This window comes from Thunnus thynnus, chromosome 14 (assembly GCF_963924715.1).
Source record: "Thunnus thynnus chromosome 14, fThuThy2.1, whole genome shotgun sequence".
Classification (NCBI taxonomy): Eukaryota; Metazoa; Chordata; class Actinopteri; order Scombriformes; family Scombridae; genus Thunnus; species Thunnus thynnus.
Genome location: NC_089530.1, coordinates 16,211,838 through 16,237,768, shown reverse-complemented (window position 1 = coordinate 16,237,768; position 25,931 = coordinate 16,211,838). Strand labels below are relative to the sequence as shown.

Genomic DNA, 25,931 nt, shown 5'->3' with positions numbered 1-25,931 from the left:
TTACATCCTGTGGGTTTAAATGTGGAATTTTTAATATGATATATATATATATATATATATATATATATATATATGTATATATATATTATATTTCCATTAATTTAATTTCTTTCTGATTGTTCTGTATTGATTTCTCTTTTTTGTGATTATGTTTTATCTGCAGAGGCTCTGATATATTTCAACAATTGCAAACTCCATTTCTCATTTGTACTTGAATGTAAAAGCACAGGTGCGCTCTTTTTGATGTTATTGTAACTTTGGGGTTTGTTGAACATTTGCCCTGATGAAAGCCTTGTTGGCTTCATTGTTACAGAGCGTTCAATTCGTTAATAATACTTAAGTTCAAATGGAGATGGGAAAAACAGGTTTAATATACTATGCTCCCAACAAATGGACTGAGTTACAAAAAGTTTTAAAATTAAAATTGGTTTTGAACATTTTTTAAACATTATACTCAAGAATTTTGAAAGCTTGATTAATCCTGTGTATGCATCTCTCTTGAAAAAGAATCTTTGATCTCAATAAGAAGACGTGTTTAGCTTTAAATAGATAAAAGTTAGAATGGCAGAAAATCCCTTATTTGCATTTGAAAAGCATATGTTAGTTGAAAGATAAATTATAACTTTACATTACTTTTGTTTTTTAGAAGAATTATTAACTGTGCTTTTTTTCCCCATAGTCTTGATTACATTAATAAAAACACATTTTGGACCCTACAGTGGGAAAGTTCAGCCACAGTGACTGGTTTTTCTGAAAGTCTGATTTAGGATTAATAATGTGCATTTTTCTAATGCTTTAGTTTGCAGATAGATTTCAATATTAATCTGAAAACATACTTTGAGAGATTAATAGACAAATAGTCGGTATTACAGGTTCAAACGAGCAACCTCTCTCATACTCAAGGGACAAAAATAATAATGTACTGCACTGTCTGCATTGAATTGTGTGACACTGCTGGAGATATTGTTCATTATAATAATAAATCCCCTTTTTCATTTGAAGCAATGATTGTAGTCAGAAATACTGTGACAGCAAAGGGTGGATAAAAGGTCAAATACAAAGCCTGGCTGAAAATTGCACTCAATTATGTAACCGCAGAATTGCTTTTTCCATTTAATTGAATACAAAGTCAAAGGTAAAGGACAAAAGAATTGACTGGTTTCACTGAATTTGACAGAAAATTTGATACCGTTGAATTTGTTTTGCCCTCGTAGTTTTGCAATATACACAGCACACACACACACACACACACTCTCTCTCTCACACACACACACACACACATACTCACACACACACACACTAGCACAGATACAGCTATAAAAATCACACTTAGTCCACAAAGTCTCTATGCACTCATGCCAGCCCTGTACTCACTGTCTATAAATAAAATCCGCCCTTGTACCTTTCAGGGCCCTGCAGGGAATAAGGAAACAGTCTGCAACTCACAGGAGAAACTGGTACAAAACAGCGAGAACCTTCACACTTCACTGAAAACACGGAGCCCGAGTGAAAAAAAGACTTGTAGAACAATGGAAAATCAATGAAGCTGCCTTGGTAGGGACTACAAGAAGGCTAAGAATAAGCCAATAATTTGAGACAGGGGAGCCTAAAACAATGTAATTGAATAAGAGAGTCACAATCAGATCTGCAGCAAAAGTGGACTGAAATCTGGACAGACTGGCTGCCATTTCTAGTGCCTAACGTCATCAGGCTTACTCATATCTAAAGCTGCAAAAAAAAATCCTTAAAAATAGATTCACATGTTTGTTTTTGTATCTTGCTTCAAATAACTGCAGTTTCAAATGAGCTACGAAGGCCTTTAAATATTCTATATTGCAGACAAAAGTCTAATTTGGTCAAAATCACACACTTTTACTTAGATTTTCTAAATTTAGGGTATGTTCAGTGAAGTTTTGTATGCATTTCTATGCATTTAATATATGAAATTCTTCAACAGTAGTCATGTCATGTCTTGACTTCATGCTGATCAACTTCTCAGCGACCAGCTCCTCTCTATAAAAGCATCTCAGCTCCAGAGAGTATGAGTTTCTGTATGTGTGCGTGTATCTGCCTATATTTTTCCGATTTTGATTACTGTGAACACTTTCTCAACAAGCCTACTCTCAGGTGCGAAAACATCCAGATTGGGGCTGTTATTTCCAACCACTTCAAAGCCCGCGTCGCCGACCTCACACTGTCTGTGACTCAGTCTGGCTCGAGCCTAAAGGTACTAACACTTGTGTGGCATTTAGGGACAGCTGCTGACACTTGGAGTTATTGTTAGTTTTAACAGTAAAAAAGGTGTTATTTATTAAACCAAACTGACAGAATCTCAAAAGCCACGTACAATCTTTATTACTGTTGATAAGTTGACTATTTAAGTTTTGTGACTACAGGAGGACACTGGAAGTATCCCAAAAAGAGCTCATTACAGGCAGACTCCTGGATGTCAGTTCTCTGCAGCACATGACCTATTTGGCATACCGACTCCCAGGTGCAGCCAAAACAGAAGCAGGTCACGCCGAGAAGTCATGCATGTGAGATGCTGAGATGCAACTACTGGCAGGGGGATTTCTGGCATCTGTGAGGAAGAATGTTGTACAAAAGGATGCTTTCAAATATCTTTTGCAGCTGTTAGTCACACCTGTACGGACAGCGCCGCACGATGATGCATCAATTCAATTTAGTGTGCGACTGTATTGGGTGTAGAAATTTGATATTTATCATCCTCCTTCACTTCTGGAAAATCCTCTCCCTGTCTCTCTGCGGCACCTGTGCCCTTCAGCTGTGGCTATTGTACTGCAGTGGGAAGCAGCTGTAGCCGTGCAAGCGGAGCATGATGAAAGGCTGTTTCCTTTTTTTTTTTTTCTTCTTCTACTCAATTACAGCCCACCTAGGCCTCTGGTAGCCAGCCAAGACACCCCACAGCGCACCAGTAGGCCATCCAAACCCTGAATAACCGAGCCATTTCTCCCAAAAACTGTCGGAGCTGATCGAGACGCGCTCCATCTGCATCGCCAACAGAGCTGTGGACTTTTGCAGCCTCTCAGAGAATCTGGATAAGGAACGCTTGCCAGAACAAAGCATGACTAGATAGAATAATGGATTTCTGATAAGCTGTTATCATCACTCATAACATTAATGCATCAGTAGCAGCCTATTCTAACATCAGAGGGCTGTGGCTTTATGCACAGACTGTCTGCACGATAAGAAAGCCAGACTGAGTGTAGGGCCAGTGATAATAATTTACCGTTCGTCTGGAGAGTCTTTAATGGAGTATTTGGCTCCAGTGTTACAGATGCCATTATCCACAATTATGTTTCATATGCTTTGGTGAAATAATAAAAAGAAGCACTGAGGGGTGTAACCGCAATCACGAAACATTAAAATTCTGTTGGACTGAATCCAGTTTAAGAGCAAGAGAGGTCAAAATCATAGAGGAGAATATGAGTAGCAAAAGTAAACCTGCTGTCAAAATGGTGCAAAAGAACATAACATCACCTCGTAAGGAGGATTGCCAGGAACTGCCCCAAGTGTTCCCATCACTCTGCATATTTAATCTGGTGTTGATGAGGGATCTGATGTTTTTGTGTTGGCACAGAGTGTTTTCTGTTCATTAAAAATGAAGTGAATGAATAACAGGTGCGGGCACAATTGGTACTGGGTGGTCCAGAGTTGCGTGACTGTACAGGCGTGTGGTTTGTACCAGGCACAGACAGTGCAGCATGGGATGGGAGAAAGTAGATAAAATGAGAAAATTAAATTTAAAAAGAAAAAAAATAGACACATAGACACAGTGCCTTTCATGTCATGTTCATACTGGCATGCATAATGGATGCCAGCAATAAACATCCTCATGCTGGCTAAACTTGCATTACATGTCCCAATCATCATCCATTTTTAGGCACATATCCGAGTTCATCTTAAATCAACAGGAACAAAACATCAGACCAATTTCATGGCTCGGTGAATTCATGGACAGTATCATTTTAACAAGGTAAGTTGAGCAAAAAAATGGACTTTACTGTTGATTTGGCTTTAGTAGACACACCAAATTGGATCTGCTGTGCATAGAATGCAGTAGTCTGCAGTCATTTAATTTCATACTGAAATCAAGACAGACAAAGCCTAAATTGGTGAGATGATCCCAGTTGATGTCTAATTGTCCCTGAAATTGAGTCTCTGAATTTCTGTCATATTTGGGATCTGGAAGAATAATACATAACACAGACCATCACATGTCCATATGTGCTTAATATTGTAAAGATGTACTTTAATATCATATCTGCAATGTCTTTCTAGTTACTGTATTTCTCCATCTTTTAACCATCCATTAGAGCTATCTGATTCTATTTTGAACTCCATATTTAAAGTTCATTATTAATAAGATGTCCCAGTTGTGTTGATTAATTAACACTTATGTCCAAAATGTTTTAAATCAGAGCAAAATATAGACATGAATAAATCCATATTGTGTCAACTTTAACTAAAAGTGACTAATTTATTAGAATATATCATAACTATGGAGCAGAACTCTCAAAGCCTTTGGGTTATAATAACAACTCTGCCTTCAGTTACCATTGCTGCCTTCCCTGTTTTCTTTTTTTTTTTTTCCTACCCTGGATTTGGTGCATTAGTGGAATGAAATGTTGAGTGCACCTGTCAGATTAAAGGATTGAAGGTATCCCATTCTATTATTTGTTGACTGTAACTGTTAAATCTAATCTCCTTGTCTTCCTGTGAAATAGATTGAATTGAAGTGGTGGAAGCTATTTTTATTAGAAGTGAAAGAGCCTCTTATCCCAATTCTGCTTTTACATTTTGCAAGAGAATAAATATAAAATATTTACAGTATCATTCTGCAGCCTATGTATTGTGTGCGTGTGTTTATGTGTTTGTGTGTGTGTGTGTGTGTGTGTGTGTGTGTGTTTGTGTACATGCAAAAGGGAGAATGAAAGAGCTCCTCTTTCATGTTGTGCAGCTTTGATTATTGCTTTCCAGTGTTGGATTAATATTCAACATTCTGCTCTCGGAGGACTGTGTGAGTCAACATCAATTTGTGTAATCTGAGTACCTATAACTGTGTCGTTGGCAGTGCTTTACACATCAACCAAATAATTCCCAGAGACTCAACCATTGTGCTCATTTTTCAGTTCGGATTGTTTTCCTAGCTCAAAGGCCAACATGATGTAACATTAATTAAAGGTTGATTATAAAGAATATTATAGAATATTCAGCAGCTCTCATTAAGAATCATCAAAAAAATAATTGTTGGTTGCAAAAAGGGTGTTGAGTTTGAATGATAGGGGGAAAAAATGCTAATATAGGATGTTTCCACTTATTCTTGCAGCCTGAAGCAGGACTGGTGAGAGGATAGAGTCATCAAACTCCCTGAGAAACATGCTCCATTTCAACACCATAACACAGAGACTGCTGTTGCTACGGCAGCAAGCTGAAATCAAAGTGGTTTCTATTGGCGATTCCCTCAGGAGGTTCAGTGGTTCGCTTCTCTGATGTTTCTCCTGTCATCATCATCATCACCAGAGACACCACCATTGATGCCCTTTAACACGCTTGCAAATACATGCTCGTGTGAAGCTTACACACACACACAAACACACACACACACACACGCACGTGCACGCACACAGCCCTGCAGTCACACTTGCACAAGTATAGACACGATCTTGCATGCATATGCGCACCCACACACACACACACACACACACACACACACACAAAGACAATCACCTCTGGGAATAATGATCATGAAAGAGATACAGAGTGGAACTGTAGGGGGTTGTATGCGTTTCGCAGCAGCTTTGATGTTAAATCGAGTGAAAAAGGGAAAGCAGAGCAAGTGACATCTTTATACTTGATGGCAAACCCTTAAGCAATGTTGAGAAGATGATCCCACTCTACCTCAGCTGTTTATATCTCAGGATGCTCCACATACTCCAGGTGTGGGAAGCAGGGGTATTGCACAACCAATTGTCATGTGCTGATTTCAAAGTGAAGTTTCTGCTCTAATGAACATTTTGGACCAAAAGCTTAAATATAGAGCAGCATCCAGTGAGTTATAATCCTGCAATAATTCTGACTTAATCTTTCCATGCCCACAATTTCATTACTTCCCTAAGTACAGCTCCAGAGGACATACTCTTTAAGTAATCACAGTCAAACTAATCCCCCCCAACCCCACACCCCACGGCCTGGAGGGTGGCTGCCAATTTTCACACGCATTCACCTTTTCCTCAGGGACATCCATGACCCTCGATCTAAGGAGGCGTGTGAATGCTGATCAACAATGACACCACAGCTTCTCTGGGGAGGTTATTATTTAGAGAGGATCACCATCTCCTGTTGAGAAGGTCTGGAATTTCTTCTTCTCATATGGATGAAGCTGAAGCCAACGCTCACATTTCAAATCCAATAACGATATCTATCACATGCAGCGGTAACCACCCCGGATCAATTAAAACCCAATTAACAGGATTCATATGGAACCTAATCTTGCTGCACTATTGTCCAAATCCTATTGGGATCATTAGTAATCATTTCACAGCGCTGAAAGCAAAACTACATCCATACATTCGCAGACACAGCAATACATCACCACGCATACCCTGCAGGCTTTAATCAATCCCTGCAACCCAGTTCAGTCTGTTCAGTAGGTGAATATGCACATCAATCAATCTCCGCCCCTCTGCTCTAATTGCTTAATTCTCTTGTTTGTGAGATCTCCCGGGACACAATCCTGAGGTAACCCATATTAGAGGCAGGGTGATGGAATAGGTCTATACTGCTCCTGCTGTGCAAATGAGACTAAAACATTAATTGCTTAATTAACAAAGGGCCTATACACTAAAAATAGGGAGAGTATAGTAGCCTTTACTCGGCTTGTATTTGCAACCGTGGCTTTAATGTGACCTGACATGGGAAAGCTTGTCCCCTCTCATTTGACCTCTCCGATTAAATATCACCGTGGACACCCTGAATTTTGAGGAAGAAGTTAGAAAAGTAAAATGTCCAGTTGGTGTTTAACATTTGCCATTCTCCCAAACTATACATCTCACATAATATACCATATACTTTGAGTAATCCTTCAAAAACAAAATCAGGCTAAAAATGTAGGGTACATGCAGATGGCATTCATGATAAATAAGGCATGTTGTGAACACTGTAAACACAATCCTTCCTTATTATATCTTCTTATGACATTATGCTTCATGTAAATCATGAATATATGTTTTGACCACAGAAAAACAGACCCGCACAGTGATTATGTTTGGATATCTTCTCATTTTGAAACATTCAATCTAAAGTGTGTGCGGTTTTTCCCCCCCGTGTGAGTTGTGTATCAACAACAGCGCCAACTTTGTATGTATCCTAAGGCTAAGAAAGTGTGTGCTAACTATTATTATTACTGTTTCTAAATGGCAGTGAGTGTTTCCCCAATCAGCGCATCTTCTACCGCATTACCGCGCATCTCTCAGTCAACGCCGCGGACTTACGTCTCTGAAGCGATTCCAGTGCTTGATCTTGCGGCTGTACTGTGAAATGGTGGACAGCCACTGTTCGTCTTCCATGAAATTCCCCCTGTTTTCCGCCTCTTTGACGCTCTTCACGTCGGTCTGGAAGGTAGAGCCCACGAGCATCGCCAGCGGGACGAGAAGGCACACAATATCCGTAATTTCCACCATGGTAGCGGACAAAAACACCTGACGCGCACCGGCTGTCCTCTTCTGGAGAGAAGGAGGAGGAGGAGGAGGATGCTGAGACTGGAATGAAAACTATCAACTGATTAGCCTATAGGATGCTCCTTCTGCTGCTGGCAGAAAGAGAGAGAGAGAGAGCGAGAGAGAGAGCGAGAGAGAGGGACAGGGAGAGAGAGAGAGAGAGAGAGAGAGAGAGAGAGAGAGAGAGAGAGAGAGAGCCTGAGCCTATTAGAGGATGTGGTCAATCCTGGTGCACACTACTGTATGTTCCTATAAATACTTGACAGACTTATTTACATTTTTATGTTGAAATCGATGTTTACAAGCCGCACTTTCCTATGTCACGTGACTCCCTGCATTCCCTGATTCCAGCTTCTCAAATATGAATACTTTCTGGTTGATTTAGTCTTCTAGTAAACTGAATATCTTTGGGTCTGGACTGTGTGGACAAAAGAAGACATTTGGGGCCATCCTTGGGCTTTGGGAAACAGTGATTGACATTTCTCACAATTTTTTTTGACATTTTATGGACCAAACGACTGAACGAATGATTGAGTCGACAGATGAATCGATGATGCGCTACTTGCATGTGCACACAAGATGTAACTGTATGCAAAATGTATAAATATATCTATAAATGTTCCATTTCACTGTGTGGATTAGAATAATTTCATATTAACCAGAGTGCAAAAAAAATCTGAAAAACTGCTTTCAAGATGCATTGTGAAGTTAAATGTGAATATAATATTTGTTCATTTATCAACCCTCAATCCATTTATCATTAGTCTGGTGACAAGTTACTAATTTTAGGGTTTGTAATAATATTTACAGCATAAATAAAACAGCAGAATATCTATTGAAAAAAGCTCCTGCACTGAGTCTGGACATCATAAATTTGTCCACTGTAGATATTTTTTGTACCAAACACAAAACAATATTTTGGGTTTACGTTTTTATCATAATGTAACAAACTTACATTAGCATTACTTTAGCATTGCTGACATATAGATGCATTCAATCACACTGTACATTTTATGTATTGCTTTATTGTTCATCACATACATTTATTCATCTTTATGCACTTTTGCTTCTGTTTGCATTCTGTGGTTAGATGGTAAACTGCATTTTGTCGTACAATGACAATAAGGTCTTTTTTCATTTCACATTAACGGTGGCTCCCTTTTGTCCCATTTTAATATCCCAGCAAACCAGCACGCAAAACACCAGGAACGTGGAACTGGAACACCGACATGCAATGCTGCCATAATTAATGTCATTAATTATATCCAGATATCGCACGTGCCTGCTGTGTAAAAAGTCCTACCACTGAGTTAAATCAACACCTCTCTGACACAGTCTGAACATTTAATGACACACAAATTATTTAGTATTAGCTGCAGGGCTATTATATGGAATTATGATGAGCTTGTGGTCTGGAATTAAGTAAATTGATCATTGATTAGACTACACAGGTGTTTCAACAATGAAACATACCTGGAAAAAAAATGGACAGTAACATTTCGTAAAGCTGGAAAAGTGTAAAAGTGAGGTCTGTGCTGCAGCTCTGAAACCTGGATTGATTAATAGACAACACAACAAGGAGGTTTGTGTCGATTAGTACGCTGTTGCTCTCTGCTCCTCTGTGTTCTGATGTCCTACAGATAATGTCCATGTTTTCTGATGTATTACTGGGAAGCAGAGCATTTACATTGTGCCATCCTATCTGACTGTATCTTTCTCCTGCTGCGGCCTCAGCCAGTCCCCAGAGACACAAGCTGAATGACAGCTTGTAATTGAAATGCTGGATTAACTGATGCCTTCTTTATTTCATCCTGAAAAGAGTGTTTTTGAGGCCCTTTTAATAAAGGCAGGCACGAGACACAGCGTCGTCTAATCTCTCGGCTGAATGCAATCAAGTTCATGAGGAAAGACAAAGAGGGGGGAAGTTGTTTAAATTGAACACACACACGCACACACACACACATACAAGCAGCATCATGCAGATATTGGGATGTGATAAAATGAGCGTCTGAAAGCAACACAGCATATCTTTATCCAGACACAATGCATGTATGCTCATTTTCCACAACACAAAACTAGTCTCAGATGAGTAAAAGCAGCAAATTTACATAAGCAACTGGTTTGGACTGGACTGTCCTGCACGTCCTCACTGTGTATTCATGGCTAGAAACTAATGCTCTGTGTAGTCATACTGAGGCCTTATTCTCACTGATAGTAATCAAACTAATAGCAGTGAGTTAACTGAAGTAAAATAGCAGTGTGATTAACATTATGCATTATTAAGGCATATATTAGTTGAAAACCCTGAAGCTGCTGCACTGGGAGTCAGCCACATGCCTGGTCATGAACCCACAGACAGATGTGATGTGACAGTCAAGAGAGCGCAGATCCAGAGGGAGAGGAGGGCAAAAAAAAAAGGGAGGCCAACAATGTTCATCTCATTTATGGCAGCCAGTTGAAGAAAAAAAAAAAGGTAATCCTATAGAGTCACAGAGCCATAGGGAGTTTCAGGTAATCTCCTTATAAAAGCTGGGGAAAGAATACTCTGTCAGTCATGTGAACGTGGTTTCTCCAGGTCTTTGTAAAGCAAAGGGAGGGGATCTAATAGTGATGGCTGGATGATGGCTGCAGGGGGGAGACATGTAAAGATCAGATGATGCTTATTAACAAAACTTGTAATCAAGAACAGGCGCCTGACATGGCTAGATACAAGATAATGCTTGGTAGCCACGGGCCACTCAAAAATGTGTTTTTCTTCTTGTTCCTTCAGTTGGATGTTTGAGCTTCACTGTGCAGAATGATGTTTGTGCAGAGTTTAACACTAGAAGGCTGTTGTCACATTCATCTGCTGAAAGTAGAAAGTTTCTCCATGCCCACCGAAAAGCTGAGTTTAGGGTGTGAGTCCAGTGAGCAGGATTTGTGACATCACAACTAGTTTGGAGCCAGTCATGGTCCACTGTTCAACTTACACAAAAACTTAAGTCTCCAGTGCACATGCACTCAGAATGGACTTTTTACTGAAGTAGGAGGCATCTTGTGTCAAGTGGTTAAACTTGTGAGGTTAACAATATTTATACATATTAATAGATTCTTCAATATTAAATGAGAGAAGGAGTAGATATCATTTTAATGATTTTAACGAAATAATGTAATCCTTTGTGGAAAAACCATATTAGACAGAAATTATTATTCAAAGCAGAGTACATTGTTATATATCTTGAAACATGTCTGGATGAAATCCTTTAAGTTTTTGCAAACCTTAAGAAGGTTATCATAAAAATAAATTACTTTGTAAGAAATGAGAAATAGCTATAATTTACAGTATAGCAAGGACGTCATACCCATTCAACTTAAAGGTGCAGTGTGTAGGATTTAGTGGCATCTAGTGGAACAGACTTGGCAGAAATAGAATATAATATTCATAAGTATGTTTTAATTAGTGTATAATCACCTGAAAATAAGAATTGTCGTGTTTTTGTAACCTTAGAATGAGCCCTTTATATCTACCTAGCGGGTCCTCTTCCACAGAGCCCGCCATGTTGTACCGCCATGTTTCTACAGTAGCCCAGAACAGACAAACCAAACACTGGCTCCAGAGAGGACCTTTCACTTTTTTCATGAGTTTTGCAGCCACTGTTGGGGTATTCAGTTGGTTGCAATCTGCAACCTCACCGCTAGATGCTGCTATATCCTACATGCTGGTTCTTTAAGGGGGCATGTTTCATTTAGAAATTCGCTTTTCTGTATTTGTTTTTCTTAGTATGTGTCTATAACTGTCTATTAGTCACAAACCCTCAGGTGAAATCTTACAGTAGATAACTGATTTCTAAAAACACTTTCAGTCTAGTGTCTACCATCATCATTTAAAGTCTTTATCACAAAACTCAAAATTCAAAATCTGCCACTATATCTTTACATTTTATGATCAAAATTTCACAGTTGACAACAAAACTTGTTTTATATAACATTAATTTACTGACTTCATAAGGAGATAAAACTGCTCATGTAAAGTTATGAAACTGTGTCTCCTTAAAACATTTGAATGCATTACCCCCCTAATATTTGTATATTAACAAATATGTATAATTAGAGTTTAAATTGACAGCGTTAATCAAGCTTAAAGGACACAATCTATAACTTGCATCTGATATCTGTCCCGTAAAATATGGTCAACATGGCTGATATACAGACTGATTTAAGATTCAGAGAGCAGTCACAACAGCCCACCGAGTCTTGTTTAATTCAAAACCAAACACAAAAAGCATAACATTGGCTGCACTGATAAATAATGCATATGGTTCTAAAATGAGAGATAGCTTCACTCAAGTCCAAGTCACGGTAAGAGTACTTATAAATAATGATCGGGATCTTTTTCTCTGTCTGATGTCATGTGGTTACAGTTCATCATGTATGCATTGACTTTCTTACTCCGGCACCTATCACTTAGCAATGCAGCCTCTCAGTCTAATGACATTCAATCAATATCAATAATAAGGCTCATTCTCAGGCACAGCAAAACAAAATGGAAACTACAAATAATCCTGTTCCTTTGGGTATTTTATGTCAAGTTGGTAGTCAGAGGGGGAGAAATGGTAATACCTTGTTCTAGGGGGAATACATTTGCATTCAGTATGTACAGTACATATGTGATTCTCCTGATATGTGTATAAAAGAAGCAGAAACAGTATATAAATGCATCAAAACACTTGATGAAAGTCGACTATAAGGATGTGAGTCTCTTAAATTGTAGCCACGCACTTCACTCTCTAAGGCTATTTAATACTGTGTAAAATTGGTATTAATTAGGTTGGTTTTCTTAATGATAATGTAGCAGAGTTTGGAGAACATTGTTTTAAAATATGAATGCGTGTCAAAAGGCTGCTTCAGTTTGTTAAAGGACCAGTGTGTAGGATTTAACGGCATCAAGCAGTGAGGTTGCAGATTGCAACCATCTTAATAGCCTTCTCCTCCCCCTCCTCCCCTTTCAAGTGTGTAGGAGAACCTATGGTGGCCGCGAAACTAAAAAAAAAATGTGAAAGGCTCTCTCTAGAGCCAGTGTTTGTCTGTTCTGGGCTACCATAGAAACATGGCGGGATCCATGGAAGAGGACCCGCTCCCTATTTAGATATAAAGGGTTCATTCTAAGGTAATGAAAACACAACAATTCTTATTTTCAGGATTATATAATTATTATACACTAATTATATATTATACACTAATGAAAACATTCTTATGAATATTATATCCCATTCCTGCCAATAGATCCCCCTAAATTTTACATACTGGTCCTTTAAACCTTAGCTCATAAATAATGTTTTACTAAAAGACATATAAGTCCACTTTCCCTAATTTGCCAAAAACTGGCATTAAAAAAAATCCAAAGGGCTTTATTTCTAACACAAGGTCAGCCAAAAATGAAAAGCCCAACTTTGCATTAGGCTAATATTCCATGTAAATTTGAAAGTGGTGTGTTAAGAGTTAATGCTTTGATAACGAAGATTGCGTCTCAGCAAAACATGCCAAACATCACAGTTTCTCGTGCTCCCCCTGAGATTGCAGGTCTGTTTCTGCTTCCTCCTGCAATAAATCAAAACCTAAATGGAACGTTGTCCCAGCTCCAACTCCAGGTGACGCAGGCACACAAATCCAAAATGGGTAAAAATGTTTTTTTTTAGATACACACAGGGCTCAGATGACAGAGTAATGAGAGATTGTGTGATATTTACCACTGAGGTGGTTTGATACTGTTATTCCTCTCTTACTGGAATCACTGCTGCTGACACCGGCCCACTTTTAACAAGGCATCCAAGTTTGTTCCACTGTAGCTTCTTCAACAAAACATCTCAGTCGTCTCAGCGAGATGAACCCTGCTCACAACAGCATGTTGTTGCTATAGCTACTGCCTGGCAAACACAACCCTGGGACCCTTTTACCCCTGGCTGAATTAATTAACAACATGAGCATATTCAAAAGGAGTCTGGAGAAGAAGGTTGCATCTGAACTAATTTAGGTGTAAATTCTCCACTTTCGTGTCTCATAATTGCTCTGGTTATTTCACCCCAATTACTGAGACAAATAGTTCTTCGGAATGAAAAATAAAGGTGCCAAAGGTTCACTCCGCTGCACCTCAGATTAAAGCAAATTGCTCCAGAAAAAAAAAATCCATTCTTAACAATCCATTTGGTAGTAGATTTATTATACATGAATTACATAGCCTGAGGCAAGCCAGCCTAACAGCTCTCTGAGGCCTGTTTGAATTGTAAAACACAGAGCCTGTCACGCTTTATTTCCCCTTTTCCATTTTTATGTTTTTTTCCATGACATGGCACAAATAATGCTTTACCCCAAACATTGTAGTGTAGAAGCTCAAACCTGCAGTTAAAGTGAGAGATCGTCCATCCATAAATAGCATGCTGAGACACATTAAAGATGTAGAAAAACACAATTTTGATCTTTAAAGTGTGTTTTTTCTTTTCTTTGCACAAAGTGTACAAGGACCGATGCATGCCAAAGTGTTCATGGGCACATACGCTCAAAACAATAGGTGCACTCAAGCATTTTACACGAAAACAGGCAAACACATACACACCACACTGGGTTACACGCTCCATTGTGTCATTTAAAGGTGGTGCAGTGAGGCCATCATCTGGATATTCTCTGCATTACACTTGACCCATAAGGACTGTCACAACATATCTATCATAAGTATCTTTTGTATCCTAAAATCCCTAATCCATCTATAAACTATGATGCTATATATTCTTGTCCAGTCTCAAATATTCAAATATTTGGAAATATACAAGATTAAAAGGAATTTCTGTGGGATTCAGTGTTTGCAATGTGAGTTTGAAGAAGATAACTCTTGTTGAGTAAAAATTACCAGCTTTAGTTTGCTTATAAAGGATCTAGAATAGAAAAAAAAAGTTTACTGTGTGGCAAGACTTGTTGGTTTTTCATTTGTTCAAGTCTGTCACAAGAAAACACAATGGAATATTTCAGCTTTAGCAGACCACAATGGTGACAACATGAAATGACTTGGATCAGCTTGGATACAGGAACTGTTCCTGTAAATGTGGAAATAAGGGAAAAAACCCAGACAAACATACTGTAAACATGTGAGAGTTAAAGGAAAAGTTGATGATGTCACCTTAGCTCCTGAGCAAGTCTTATTGGGAAGTGGGGGGATGGTTTGTGTGTGTGTGTGTGTACGTGTTTGAAGTCGAGTCAGAAGTGTGAGAGTTGTTTTCACAGATCGGATAGTTTATTGACGCATATCTCTATCTGAACAATAGATTTTCTTAAAATGTCAAACTATTCAAATGATCAAAACGATCAGAAACGCTCTCACACAACTCAAGCAAACACATTAAACAAAATGTTTGCCTATATTTAAACACATCTACCCCAAAATACCTACATTTACACCCGTACAAACGTTTTAACAAGCTCCTTTGTCTCTTTGGCAATAAAACCTTCAATTGGTTGCAGAAAGAAGTGAATAAACGACAAACACACAACGTCGTCAGATAAGTCAGAAACTTACCAAAAATAACTAATACGTGAGTCATCAATTAGCCTAATTATGCGTTACTAATCATTTTTTAATTTAGAAAGTCTCTAATAATTCTGATAACTTGAATGTTATGATCACAATAGCTCATTACTTTGTTGCTAAGATAATATCACTACATTAATTGTGTCTGGAGCTCAATTAATTTTAGCTTTCTTCGAGTTTGAACACAAAAAGTTTGTTAACATAAACATAAACTGAATCCTGGTTTGGATGCATCGTTTTAAAAACACTGCAGGATTCATGCGGTCCCATTTCCCGATCATTTCATGACAAATACGCAGCCTACGTGCGAAACGTGCCAGTCTGGGCTGTCTTTCATTCACAAGCATAAATCTTTCAACATCTCTCACATCATGATTTTTGTCCAAGTTGCTAAAAAGCCGAGGGGGTGTGTCTTTTTATTGTCATGCCATCCAAGCGACGGACATTGATAGAGTTGAATTTAATTGGTTTAATTTCACATTTGGCAAATTATTTTTTATTATTTTTACAACAACATGAACTATGCAGACGAGTTGGGTTGGGGGTCGGACAGGGGTCTGGCCTTTGCCTCATCAAAGGGGACCAAAAATGTTACCAGGCAGGGTAGAGAGATGAGGACGTGAGCTGCAACCTGATTGGTTGAGAATTACAATGGGCGGAGTCTTCTGGCTTGGGTATTTAATGCTTTGTTCCATTGTTGCAGACTGTGTTTTCCAGCTGGTCTGGCTCAAGAGGGGGGGCCTACTGTTTGAGGATACCTTTGCACTTTTTAAATTTTTTTTAACAATCAGATCTTCTTTTTTGTTGTTGTTATTTTGTTTTAGAAAATGTCTTCTTGCAATCTTTCCCTGGACGGCAGCTTTCCTCCATCCCCGGCGGAGGACAACAGGGTTTCACAGCGGCTGTCCTGGGGCAGTCTGCTGCACAGGCTGACTGAGCTGAAGGGGATCAGTCAGAGAGTCACAACAGATCATCAGTGCTGCAGGAGTGAAACTGGTGAGTGCTGCAGGCTTTTGTCATAGGGGGCTCTTTTGTCTTTTGTTTGGGTTGAATCACACAGTATTTTTTTTGCAACTGTAAAAAGAGAGAGCACACAAAGGGGTACAAAAAAAAGAGGGGGGCAGATGCATTTACTGATGACCCATCTGTTTTTATCATCAGAAAACAGAATAAAAAAAGTTTAGAGTAAATCTTGCACTGCTACACAAGACTTTAACCTCTATTCCTTTTTTTTGTAGGATCTGTGTCAGACGAGTTCCTGACAGAGTCAGAGAGCAGTTTCTTTTGTTACCCCTTGGAGGAGACTCTGGCTACAGAGGTTGTGACCACCATCACACAAAGTCTCAACGATGCATCACACATCCTGGGCTGCTCCAAACTCATCTTACCCGACTGCCTTCTGCACAATATCAGCCAAGAGCTGCTCCACCTGGCTGTCAGCGAGCCCTGCGGCCTCAGGGGAGCACTCATAGACCTGTGCGTGGACAGGGGGGACCAGGACTCCCTATGTACTGTGGATCAAATAGCAGTAGATTCAACCCTGGTCCCGACCTTTCATGTGACCCTGGTGCTGAGGTTTGAGTCCAGCGGGCTGTGGCCAAAGGTTCAGAAGCTCTTCAAGGGAAGCAAGTCCCCGCAGACACCGGCATCATCTCCAAGACACAGACACACTCTGAGGCTGAGTACGAGCTTCAGGGCTATCAAGAAGAAACTATATTGTTCAGGGGAGCTGCTGATTGAGGAGTGCTGCTGACCAAGCACTCCTGCTACTGATAAGCTGAACTCAGTTCATGAAAAGAGGCTGGCGGGTCAAGTACTGTCTCTGTAATAAAATGTAATTCTACACATGTCAAACAGCACTGACAACATGTTCCTGTCTGTTGCTGTATTACGAGGTTTCTCTGGAACCGACTTATGTCTCATGGCAGCTATTCACCTGGTTACAGGTGACTGAAAAGTGAAGACTCATGTTTGAACATGAGTTAGTGTCTTACCTGTGAATGTACAGTCACACCCTTAAGGGAATGAATCATGTATTTGATAGTCAAATATTATCATCTGAAACTTGCGTGTTTTGAATTTTTAAAACAACTTTTAAAAAAACCTGAATAAATTATTTTCCATTAATTTGCTGTTTCTCTTCTAATTCATAAGCAACTTGTCATAAGTGTGTGTGTGTGTGTGTGTGTGGCTGAATGTGTTTTTAAAGAGGAAATATACACCAGTCATTCATCAGACAAATTTAATTCAAAGAAACTTTTATACAATTTTAGCATGTTAATTTAATAAATATGGTTTACTTTTACTTGTGCAATGATTTTCAATACTTATGATCCAACAGGCTACAAGCAAATCCACATAATAACATTATAGTAAATGATATTAACTCCAATAAACCCTGCACTGTTAAAAGTAAAATGAATATTTACAATGGTAAGAACTATAAAAATTACACACTTTCCTTGTGAGTGGCTCAGACACCTGTCTATGAGAAGGCCATGAGGTTTCTCAAAAATGTTTAAGGAAAACAAAAAGATTGGGACAGAGAAAGCTTAATCTTAGCAGCTTTGTTTACCATTCAAATAGACAACTATGCTCTTACTTTCCACCGTGACGCCCAGCGGACTCTCACCGTTCCAGAAGACGCTAAAAGTAAGAAAATATCAGTCGTCAACTCAAAGCTTCTCACAGTTCTACAGGAAGTCAATCTACACCGAGTTGCAGAGAGGTTCCCTGATGAGGTCTGCTGCCCACTGCGCGTAAGGCATGTTTGATTCTCTTGGTTTGCTGCAGAAAGATGCTCCAATTTGTGTGGGCTCTGACCGATTTCTTCTAATTTGATTCAAGTACAGACGAACCTGAGAAAAACAGAGGGATTTATAATAGTTATGCAGCAGTACAGAGGATGAAGTTTCATTGGATTCCACCCCAAAAAACTATACACGAAACTTCTACACAAGTCATTCATTATCAGTGTCACTTGAGCAATAGTCAGTATCAGTGGAACAGCTACAAAAACAAACACATCAACTGACAAGTTTTAGCCAATTAACTACTGCAACTAAAAATGCTTAAAACTGTTCAACAATTTTCAAATCATACATGTTTTTTTTTTATTGATTTCCTACCTTCCAGGCAGAACAAAGGTTTTTGTTCATTTCAGAGACTTGACCCTTGCTCAAGATAAGTAATCCATCACAGTGACCCATCAGTTGCCTTTATTTCGTTGGTCAAAGTCCTGTCATCACATGGTAATGCAGTTGTGAGCAGAGCTTGATTTGAAAACTCTTCTTATTGGTGCTCTCAAGTAGCTTAAGTGCTTGTGGGGAAACTCCGACATCTGAGCCAACGCAGCTGACTTTCAAATATCAGGTGTCGGTCACTGCTTGCGAAGGCATTACCAAGGAATGATAAGTCTGACAGACGAAAATGAAGCTGACTAAATGCTGGCTGTAATGGGTTAGTATCTGGATTGCAACAGCGGCCTAGAAGGTTGGAAATCAATCCAAAAACATTATGTCTTTAAAAATGGTCAACAGTAATGTAGAGCGTGTGTGATCTTGGCAGTTCATACACTGTATACAGTAGCAATTATGTTGTAATGTCACTGTGATGTTTGAGGCAACTTACCCATGTGTGTGCAAGTGATTTCTAGCCATCCAGTATAACCTGAATCTCAGATAGTCTGGAACAACTGGGAGTCCCCATTCTCTGCGCCCTTTGGTACAACTCAGAATCCCCAAAGTAACGAGCGCGATAAAGTAAGCCTTCCTCTGAAAGCACAAAGACACAGAAAACTGTAAGTTGGTCTCAATCAACCTTCTCAGAAATTTAAAGTCATATAGTTCAGGTGTTAATTTAATTGTACTTTTATTGAACTCAAAGAATGCTGTTATTTAATTTTAACAATGAACTAAGAACACACCAAACTTGTAAAGAAAACCAGCAGAAAATCAGGGGTCATACTGTACAGTTACAGGACTGTAAACTAGAGCTCAAATTAATTGTTGATTTATCAATCAATCAACAGAAAAATAATGTAATTAATTAATCATTTAGGTCAGTTTTAAAAGCAAAAAAATCCAGTAGGGTTCACTGGTTCCAGCATCACAAATGTGAATATTTGCTTATTTTCTTTACCTTCTATGACAGTAAATTGAATATCTTCAGGTTTTGGACTGGTGGTCGGACAAAATAAGTAATTTAAATATGTAAACTTGGGCTCTGTGAAATTTTGGTTCATTGTTGATTCATTAATAAAAATGATTGTTAGTTGCAGCCCTGCTGTGGACCTACTCTGCTGCTTCTCCTTCCAACAGTTGTTTCTGAGATTAGAGATGTAGTCTTCTTCTACACTTCTCTCGACATTCTTCAGGTTATTTCCGGAATATTCTTCATTGAAACGGTCCCCAACATAGAAAGGCACCTTCAGGTGTGTTGTATGCCTTTTGTGAATATGTCCGGCTGACCTGGTGTAATAGAAAAGACATAAGAACTATCAGTGAGACCTTTTCAGACGACCTCAGAGAGCTTGGCAAGAGGTGACGCACTTACGGGCGGTAGCTAAGGCTGTAGGGAGGCTGCGTGACCATTATCTGGCTGAGTGCAGAAACAATGATGAGGATTAAGATGGGCATCAGCTGGACAAACAGAGCCAGACCTCCCTGTCCAGAGAGAAAACACAACACTTGATTACAGTTTCATTACAGGACACACACACACACACACACACATCAGATGGTACGGTATCAGATGTTACAAATAGGACTTACATCTCTCTGTTGTTCTCGTCTTTCTTGCCTATTATGATGTGCAAAGTGCATTCTTCCATTTCTGTAAACATGTACATTACCTTAAAAAAAAAGAAAAAGAAAATAAAGATTAAAAAGGGTTTTCAATTCAACCAACCTATTACAACATAAGCTGATTTCACCTATGATCACATTTTCAACCAGAGAGAAGGAACAACTTTTACATACAGGAGTTTATGTTTAACATGGTGGACCAAGCAAGCCATCTGTAGATCTGTGCATATATATAAATATAAAAGTAATTTGCCTGATCCGGTTTAAGAACCATAGTTGTGGTTTCAGCCTGTTAACTTGACGTATACGCTACACTGCTGTGCCTACAAGAGAGGAAATTATCTATGGAGAAGCCAACAAAGCAACTGAACAACCATTTTATGCCACTGTTTATCTGATAAAACAGTTTTCTCGTAGGCTTGTCCTATAAATTGAGAATATGTTGATGATTTTTAAAAAAAAATTGCAGCTGGCACAATAAAGTTTGAAAGATGAAAACATGGTAAGATTCACGAAGCTGAACAGCCAGTAAGACAGCTCTATCTCACTGACCCAGTCAATACGCTGAATCAGCCTAACTGATGAAGGACTGAGTTGAGCCAACAGTGCGAGAGACAGTGCAAAAACTAACGGTGGCAGTTGATGACACAAAACCCAACGGCTCCTGACAGTCAAATGTTGGCTTGGTATGTCAGGACACCAGGAGTTTTCAAAACATGAAGATATAAAAACAAAAAAAATAGAACTAGTTTACTTTCATGCCATATTGGGATAATCTAGCTACTCTAAAAATGTGTGTTATGCGTTGGGAAATTGTCAGTTTTGAGGTACACAGTATTTTATGTCATGGCATAAAACATTCAGTACCAACAGCATAGTCCTTTAAGTTAACACTCCAGTTCTGCAGAACACAGTTAACATATCTGGCTTGCTGTGAGGGTAATTATTGTATGAATATATATAAAGACATGTGTGAACTTCTTAAAGGTTAAGAATACTGACAGTGAGTCAGTCATAGAAACCATGTTTGTGCATCTGAGCAGCATGTTCCTGTGTGAAAGAGGAACAAAGTGCATCTTACGCTGAAGCATTTCCTGTCATGTCTGTAGGGGTATAACCATGCAACAACTGAAAGAGATAAAGGAGTATTCACACGACTCTTCGGGCTGACTTCTCTGCAGCAGCTTCTATGTTTGTATCGAGTGTGAGTGAGCCATGCTGTGAGCATTAAAGGGAGTGTGACAATACTGTACTGAGAAGTTGTTTCTTTCCTCATTGAAGTCAAGTTACTGGGGCATTTGGTAGCATATGAAAACTAATAGCACTGCACCATAGTACAACAATTTCTGGCCTCTACTTACTTGATGGGAAGCCTCCACCAAAGAACATGTTGAAGAGGTCCTCGGGTGAAATGTCCGCTTCAAAATCACGGTGGTGCCTGTGTCTGCTTGGGTGTGATCTCTCTTCTCCGTACTGGTCATACTGCCTTCGTTTCTCAGCGTTACTCAGCACAGCATAGGCATTACCAATAGCTGAAAACCACAGACAGACAAACATTTGCACTTAGTGAGGTTTGACTAATGTGTTTTATCTAGTGCGGCATTCGGGATTACTTTCAATTTACCTTTAAATGCCTCTGTGGCTCCAGGTGCATGGTTTTTATCGGGGTGAAATTTCAGAGCCAGCTTTCTGTAAGCTTTTTTAAGATCCTCCTCAGGTGCAGTCTTTTCAACTCCCAGAATTTGGTAGTAATCTTTACAGCTTTTAATCCTGCAATGAAAACAACAACAACAGCAACAAAACACCACAGATGGTTAGCAGATTGTGGAATAAACCACAAAGAAAACTAACAATACACCCCCTGAGATATTTAAGGGTAATGACACACAAAAGTAATGACACTTCTTATCAATGAATGAGCAAACTATGATCATTTTAAGATTATTATATTCATTTTGTAGTGTTTCTAAATGCTGTTGGCTCTCCATAAACATTGGACAACTGCAGCCACAAAGTGAGCTCAGTTTCACAGAGAACTGTTGGTCAGTGAAAAAAACAAAAACAAAGGAGTAGTGTGGATATATTTCTATAAATTTGGTTTGATTTTGTGCATTTTGCCATTTCCAAATATTCTTACAAAACAACTATGTTGTTTTTTATACTCATTTTAAGTCTCTTTAATAAAATGTATAATAACTACATTCAATGCTGCTTCTGAAATATCTTGTATATCTTGTAAATTTGCTTACTCCAGCTGAGTGAAATGATCATCATACTCCGATAGTACTGATATTTTGTTATCTCTCCATGATATCAGGTAGTGAGTAAAACATATAATGTTGCCAACATTAACCAGCTCTACTGTCTCATGGGATATTGTGGTACAAAGCTGGGTGGTAACATTATTATTAAGACAATATGTATACTGACTTTCTGACAGCTTCCAGCTGATCGGCAGTGTATGGTTTGGCTGAATCTGTGGACCCCTGTGCGGACGCATCAGGCTCCTCTGCGGGGCTGCGGTGCCTCATAGTGGGTCCATCTCCGTTCACAGGACCACCATTCTCATCCGGAGGCTTTCCATTCTGCGCTAACGACTCCAATAAGCCTGTAAAGAAAAAGTGGAGCCACAATAATCAAGGATGCCACTTAGCTTAAGTCAGTATCGCTCTATTAGTAACGTACATTTACGAGCATAGTGAGCTAACGGCTAGCACTATAGCTTATAGCTAGGATGTAAATGCTAACTGCGAGTAGGCAAGCACCAATGTAAGCCAAATAGTATCCATATATATATTAGAGAAAATGCGGGTGGTGGGGCTGAAAAAACTACAAATACCAGTGTCAGTTAGCAGCAGCAGCTGGTGTAACGTTAAGACGGTTTATGCTAACGTTAGCTGATTCGATCTCACAGCCATGGCCCAACATTTCACATATAACCACAGCTAAAACACACGTTTATTCGACGTACCTTTGGCCTGATTTGTTGGAAACAAGCGCTGAGCCTTCTCTAGAAACTTCCTGGCTTTATCCGGTTGGTCGTTGCTGATCGCATTTCGGGCTATTTTAATGCACCGCTCGGCTTCGTCCTTGTTTGAGTCCATCGCGACACAGCGGAAATGTTTACTTGCCCCTGGGCGCGCGGAGATGACGTCAGGGAAGCTATCTGGCCTCGTAAATAACGCGTCATAGCAGCAGACTTGAACCCCCAGCATGCACTTTTTCACACCCGTCGGAACGTGCGTTTTTAAAGTCACTGGTGTTATAACAGCTAACATCTGCAGCACATTCAACCATAATAGCTACTCCTTTGAAAGTCAGAATGGCTTGGGCAGCTCCACGCAGCAGGTCAGTGATGAGGTTATTTCTTAAGCACAAGATAAGAGGAACCTGTGTGTTATTTTCATCTAAATATACAGCTGATCAGAGGAGGACACCATCAAAGAAACGGTTGAGAAAAAGTCAGAAGAAGCCTCCCTGGACTGATACTCTGTCCTGGGAGGAGAGGTTAGCTGATGTGGTGACTCCTCTGTGGAGGCTGAGCTATGAAGAGCAACTTGAGCTCAAGCAAAAACATCAGGAAAGCATACTGTCACAGCTTTCTGGTTATCTCTCAGGTGACTGCCTATCACACTCCTCATCACCTGTCAGAAGTAAACCCAGCTTCCCTGTCCTGCCCGTCCTCCCTTCCCCAGTTAGAGATAGCTACCGCAACAAGTCCACGTTCTCTGTCAACAGAGGAGTGGATGGAAATCCAAAGACAGTTGGGTTTTATGTGGGCACAGGCAAGGAGGGAAACATTGTCTGCGTCAACGGAGACCACCTGCTCAACATGCCGGAGAAGCACAAACAGGTAGCCAGATGCTACCAGGACTTTATCCGCCTGTCTTCCCTGGAGCCCTGCCTACTGTTCCACACCGGGGGTCACTGGAGAGAGGTTACGGTGAGGACAAATGCAGCGGGCTGCACCATGGCTATAGTGTACTTTCATCCACAGACGCTCACCCCGGAGGAGGTGGCGGTCCATAAGGCTGAACTGGTGGATTACTTCGTGCAAGGTCCTGGGTCAGTGTGTCAGCTGGACTCTCTGCTCTTCCAAGAGAGCACCATGACTCGCTGCACTCATGAGGAATCCTCCTACCAGCTGCTGCATGGCCAGCCACACATTTATGAGGAGGTAATTAACATCGCAAGGGACTTCAAACTACAAACAGCTAACATCCAAACTGTCCAGCCTCATAATCTCTTGTTCAGCTGTATCAGACATTTTTTTATCCTGATACAAATGCAGATGCAAATTTCTACTCACATAAGAGTGAGCAGCAATCCCAATCAAGCAAGAAAGTCTCTGCATGCTTACATTGTGTTTGTTTTTTTGTTTATTAAGTGCTGTTCTTGTGTTGTTTTGTCATTCACAGGTGCTGGGCTTTAAGTTCCGCATCTCCGCTGATGCCTTTTTCCAGGTGAACCAGGCAGCTGCTCAGGTACTCTACAGCACAGTGAGAGACTTGTGTGTCCCAAACTGGGATGAAGGTAGAGGAAGAACAAAAGTGGGAGACACTCTCCTAGATGTGTGCTGTGGGACAGGTGCCATCGGCATTACTATATCTCCCAGAGTGGACAGAATTATTGGTATAGAGCTCATAGAACAGGCGGTGGAAGATGCTCAACACAACGCAGCGCTCAATAATGTCCTGAACTGTGAGTTTATCCCAGGAAAGGCGGAGGCAGTACTCCCTGGCCTTATGTCCCAGTTTAGCTCTGCAGACCTTACAGCTGTGGTAAACCCTGCTCGAGCTGGCCTGCATCCCCGTGTCATCCGAGCGTTACGAAACCAACCTGCTATCCGCAGGCTGGTCTATGTTTCCTGTAAACCGGATGGAGAGGCCATGAGGAACTTTAGGGAGCTTTGTTGTGCCCCTGACCCACAGAAGAAACTCACAGGAGGGGCATTTTCTCCGACTCTGGCTGTGCCTGTGGACATGTTCCCGCATACTCCACACTGTGAACTGTTGCTACTTTTTGAGAGGTAGCAAATACATTTTTATTCAGAGATGGGCTTTAACCCTTTAACAACAACTCTAGTTGCTTTAGAAAGCTAACAGGGAGTTGAATAATGACGCACTGTATGCTGGACGATAACCACCTACAATTATCTTACACATATGATTCACCCACATAGGTGTTACACTTATTTACTTGATTAGACCTGCTTACAGAACTGTGATAGGGCTGCTACTAATGATTATTTTGATTATAGATTAATCTTTTTAATAATCATTTGGTCTATAAAATTTCAGAAAAAAGTGAATAATTCCCAAAGCCCAAGGTGACATCTTCAACTTGCTTGTTGTACCAAAAGTCCAAAACACCAAAGATATCAAATTTACAATATAAAACAGAAAAGTAAAATCAAATCCTCACATTTGAAAAGTTTGAACCAGTGAATGTTTTGCATTTTTTTTGCATGAACAAAAACCATTTGACTAATCAGCCCTACTGTTGGGGTGGGCTGCAGAGGGTGAACACAATGACACAAAACACTTGAACAATAAAATGCGATGTAATAAAAAAGTCCTGCAGTAAATACTACATGATTCAAGTCTGAAAACGGACACAAATTGACTAAAGCACAGAAAAACCTCCTGAGATTTGTGTCAGCAGTCTTTTGCCCCACAGTTGCCCATTATAAGCTTCACAAGGGTAGCATTTGCTGCACATTGGATTTCATTAGATGTTCATACATAATTGTGTCCAACTCCTCCTGTCTTGTCCTATTGTTGTTCCCTGTCTACCTTGCACCAGCTGTATTTGTGCAGTAGATGGTGTCAT

The 25,931-nt window shown here is 39.8% G+C and overlaps 4 protein-coding genes across 4 annotated transcripts in view; 2 read left to right on the top strand and 2 right to left on the bottom strand.

Moving 5' to 3' along the window:
* spock2 (SPARC (osteonectin), cwcv and kazal like domains proteoglycan 2) overlaps window positions 1-7,841 on the bottom strand; it is a 31,445-nt gene extending 23,604 nt beyond the window's left edge. The window contains exon 1 of the mRNA XM_067610224.1: window positions 7,515-7,841. Coding sequence (XP_067466325.1) covers window positions 7,515-7,703 — 189 coding nt within the window. The 5' untranslated portion in view covers window positions 7,704-7,841. The remainder of the gene's footprint in view (window positions 1-7,514) is intronic.
* A 7,789-nt stretch (window positions 7,842-15,630) lies between these two features.
* Window positions 15,631-17,421, top strand: LOC137197094 (DNA damage-inducible transcript 4 protein-like). The gene is made up of 2 exons (XM_067610223.1): window positions 15,631-16,290; window positions 16,533-17,421. The coding sequence occupies exons 1-2, from the start codon at window positions 16,122-16,124 to the stop codon at window positions 17,045-17,047; spliced, it is 684 nt and encodes a 227-aa protein (XP_067466324.1). The 5' UTR covers window positions 15,631-16,121; the 3' UTR covers window positions 17,048-17,421.
* A 101-nt stretch (window positions 17,422-17,522) lies between these two features.
* dnajb12a (DnaJ heat shock protein family (Hsp40) member B12a) lies at window positions 17,523-23,248 on the bottom strand. Its single transcript, XM_067610221.1, has 9 exons — window positions 23,071-23,248; window positions 22,530-22,707; window positions 21,724-21,869; window positions 21,461-21,631; window positions 20,067-20,146; window positions 19,849-19,958; window positions 19,591-19,763; window positions 18,925-19,067; window positions 17,523-18,152 (listed from the first exon to the last, which is right to left on the bottom strand). The coding sequence occupies exons 1-8, from the start codon at window positions 23,201-23,203 to the stop codon at window positions 18,946-18,948; spliced, it is 1,113 nt and encodes a 370-aa protein (XP_067466322.1). The 5' UTR covers window positions 23,204-23,248; the 3' UTR covers window positions 17,523-18,152; window positions 18,925-18,945.
* A 53-nt stretch (window positions 23,249-23,301) lies between these two features.
* Window positions 23,302-25,592, top strand: trmt2b (tRNA methyltransferase 2 homolog B). Its single transcript, XM_067610220.1, has 2 exons — window positions 23,302-24,276; window positions 24,518-25,592. The coding sequence occupies exons 1-2, from the start codon at window positions 23,422-23,424 to the stop codon at window positions 25,130-25,132; spliced, it is 1,470 nt and encodes a 489-aa protein (XP_067466321.1). The 5' UTR covers window positions 23,302-23,421; the 3' UTR covers window positions 25,133-25,592.
* Window positions 25,593-25,931: the final 339 nt, after the last annotated feature.

Coding starts and splice junctions, on each gene's coding strand:
- dnajb12a (XM_067610221.1), bottom strand. CDS start 23,203: ATGGACTCAAACAAGGACGAAGCCGAGCGGTGCATTAAAATAGCCCGA. Junction 21,870..22,529: donor CAGCTGGAAGCTGTCAGAAA/GTCAGTATACAT, acceptor TTTTCATTGCAG/GATTAAAAGCTGTAAAGATT. Junction 19,068..19,590: donor TTGGAAGGAGAAGCAGCAGA/GTAGGTCCACAG, acceptor TTGTGCTTTCAG/AGGAAGGCTTACTTTATCGC.
- trmt2b (XM_067610220.1), top strand. CDS start 23,422: ATGGCTTGGGCAGCTCCACGCAGCAGGTCAGTGATGAGGTTATTTCTT. Junction 24,277..24,517: donor AGCCACACATTTATGAGGAG/GTAATTAACATC, acceptor TGTCATTCACAG/GTGCTGGGCTTTAAGTTCCG.
- LOC137197094 (XM_067610223.1), top strand. CDS start 16,122: ATGTCTTCTTGCAATCTTTCCCTGGACGGCAGCTTTCCTCCATCCCCG. Junction 16,291..16,532: donor GTGCTGCAGGAGTGAAACTG/GTGAGTGCTGCA, acceptor TTTTTTTTGTAG/GATCTGTGTCAGACGAGTTC.